At 29.4% G+C, this 1,177-nt stretch overlaps 1 protein-coding gene across 1 annotated transcript in view; it reads right to left on the bottom strand.

Annotated features, from left to right (window-relative positions):
- Positions 1-1,112, bottom strand: part of LOC108693388 (basement membrane-specific heparan sulfate proteoglycan core protein-like) — a 5,721-nt gene extending 4,609 nt beyond the window's left edge. The window contains exons 1-2 of the mRNA XM_018202291.1: positions 1,036-1,112; positions 249-642 (exon numbers count right to left, since the gene is read on the bottom strand). Coding sequence (XP_018057780.1) covers positions 249-629 — 381 coding nt within the window. The 5' untranslated portion in view covers positions 630-642; positions 1,036-1,112. The remainder of the gene's footprint in view (positions 1-248; positions 643-1,035) is intronic.
- Between the last annotated feature and the right edge of the window lie 65 nt (positions 1,113-1,177).

Below are 1,177 nucleotides of genomic sequence, written 5' to 3'. Positions count from 1 at the left end.
TATATATATATATATATATATAAACGCAATATAAATTCTAAAGTATTCTAGGTTCTTCATTATATAATTTCCATAAAAAGAACAGATAAAATCTGAAGATTAAGACATTTTTCAGAAAACTTTATAAATTAAAAACAAAAAATATTATGAGATATTATGATTTAAAAAAAATAAAGTTATTAAATAATAATACTAGACACTAATTACGGAGTTTGATATCTAATTAAATAATCAATAATTTTGCTTACTTCGCTTATGCATCCACGGAAACTACGATCAACACCGGCGTTTCGATTGATCATGATTCTTCTGTGATCAACTCCTCCAATATAAAGAGGTGTATTTAGATTCATAGTTCTCGCAGCTCCGAGTGACTTGCCCTCCACAAATGGTTCACCATTCACCGACAATTTCGCATCCTTGAAATCTCGATTCACTGTCACATGCGCCCATACACCAAGTTGAACGGGATGAGGTGATTTTATTGTCACTATTCCAGAACCGATATCAAAGCGAAACTCGACATGCCTATCCTTTATCACGAGTGCTGCAAAATCTCCGAGGCCTTCGTCATTTTGAGAACAATACATCAAGATTCCGTCTCCAGAGTCCGCCGGATTAAAACTCATGGCTACCTTAAGCCTAGAATTAGGTATAGAACAGGTAAGGAAAATACATCATTTTATATTTTCAAAGAATCTTAAGCAATATATGTCGTATATTAGTCTTTCATTTAATTTGTTTATTATAAAACTCAATTTCCACACATTTTTAGTTTTTATGCGTAAAATATTTATATGAATAACCCAATTATTCTTTGCTTTATATTTTTTACAAAAAAAAAAAAAGCTAATTGAAATTAAATTTTTAATGGCAATCAAATCTGTTACGACTTGCACACAAAAGCACACGTGCAAAAGGATTGAAAAGAACATAGACAGGAAAGGATTTATACATATATGTACATTTATAGAAGCTCATTTAGATAAACTGTAAAAACAAATACATGAATAATGTTTTTGTCTTAAAACTTACCTCTTTGTTTTATATTTTTTTAGACATGCAAGGTGATGAAATCGAATAAAATGTTAACTTAAATTAATGTATGTAACTTATTACATTGACTTTTGTTTATTTGCTTTAAAAATATTTATTCGTATAGCATGAATCTGCTGAG

This window comes from Atta colombica, unplaced genomic scaffold, assembly GCF_001594045.1.
Source record: "Atta colombica isolate Treedump-2 unplaced genomic scaffold, Acol1.0 scaffold9, whole genome shotgun sequence".
Classification (NCBI taxonomy): domain Eukaryota; kingdom Metazoa; phylum Arthropoda; class Insecta; order Hymenoptera; family Formicidae; genus Atta; species Atta colombica.
Note: the sequence above shows the minus strand (reverse complement) of the source record. Positions and strands in the feature narration are given on the sequence as shown.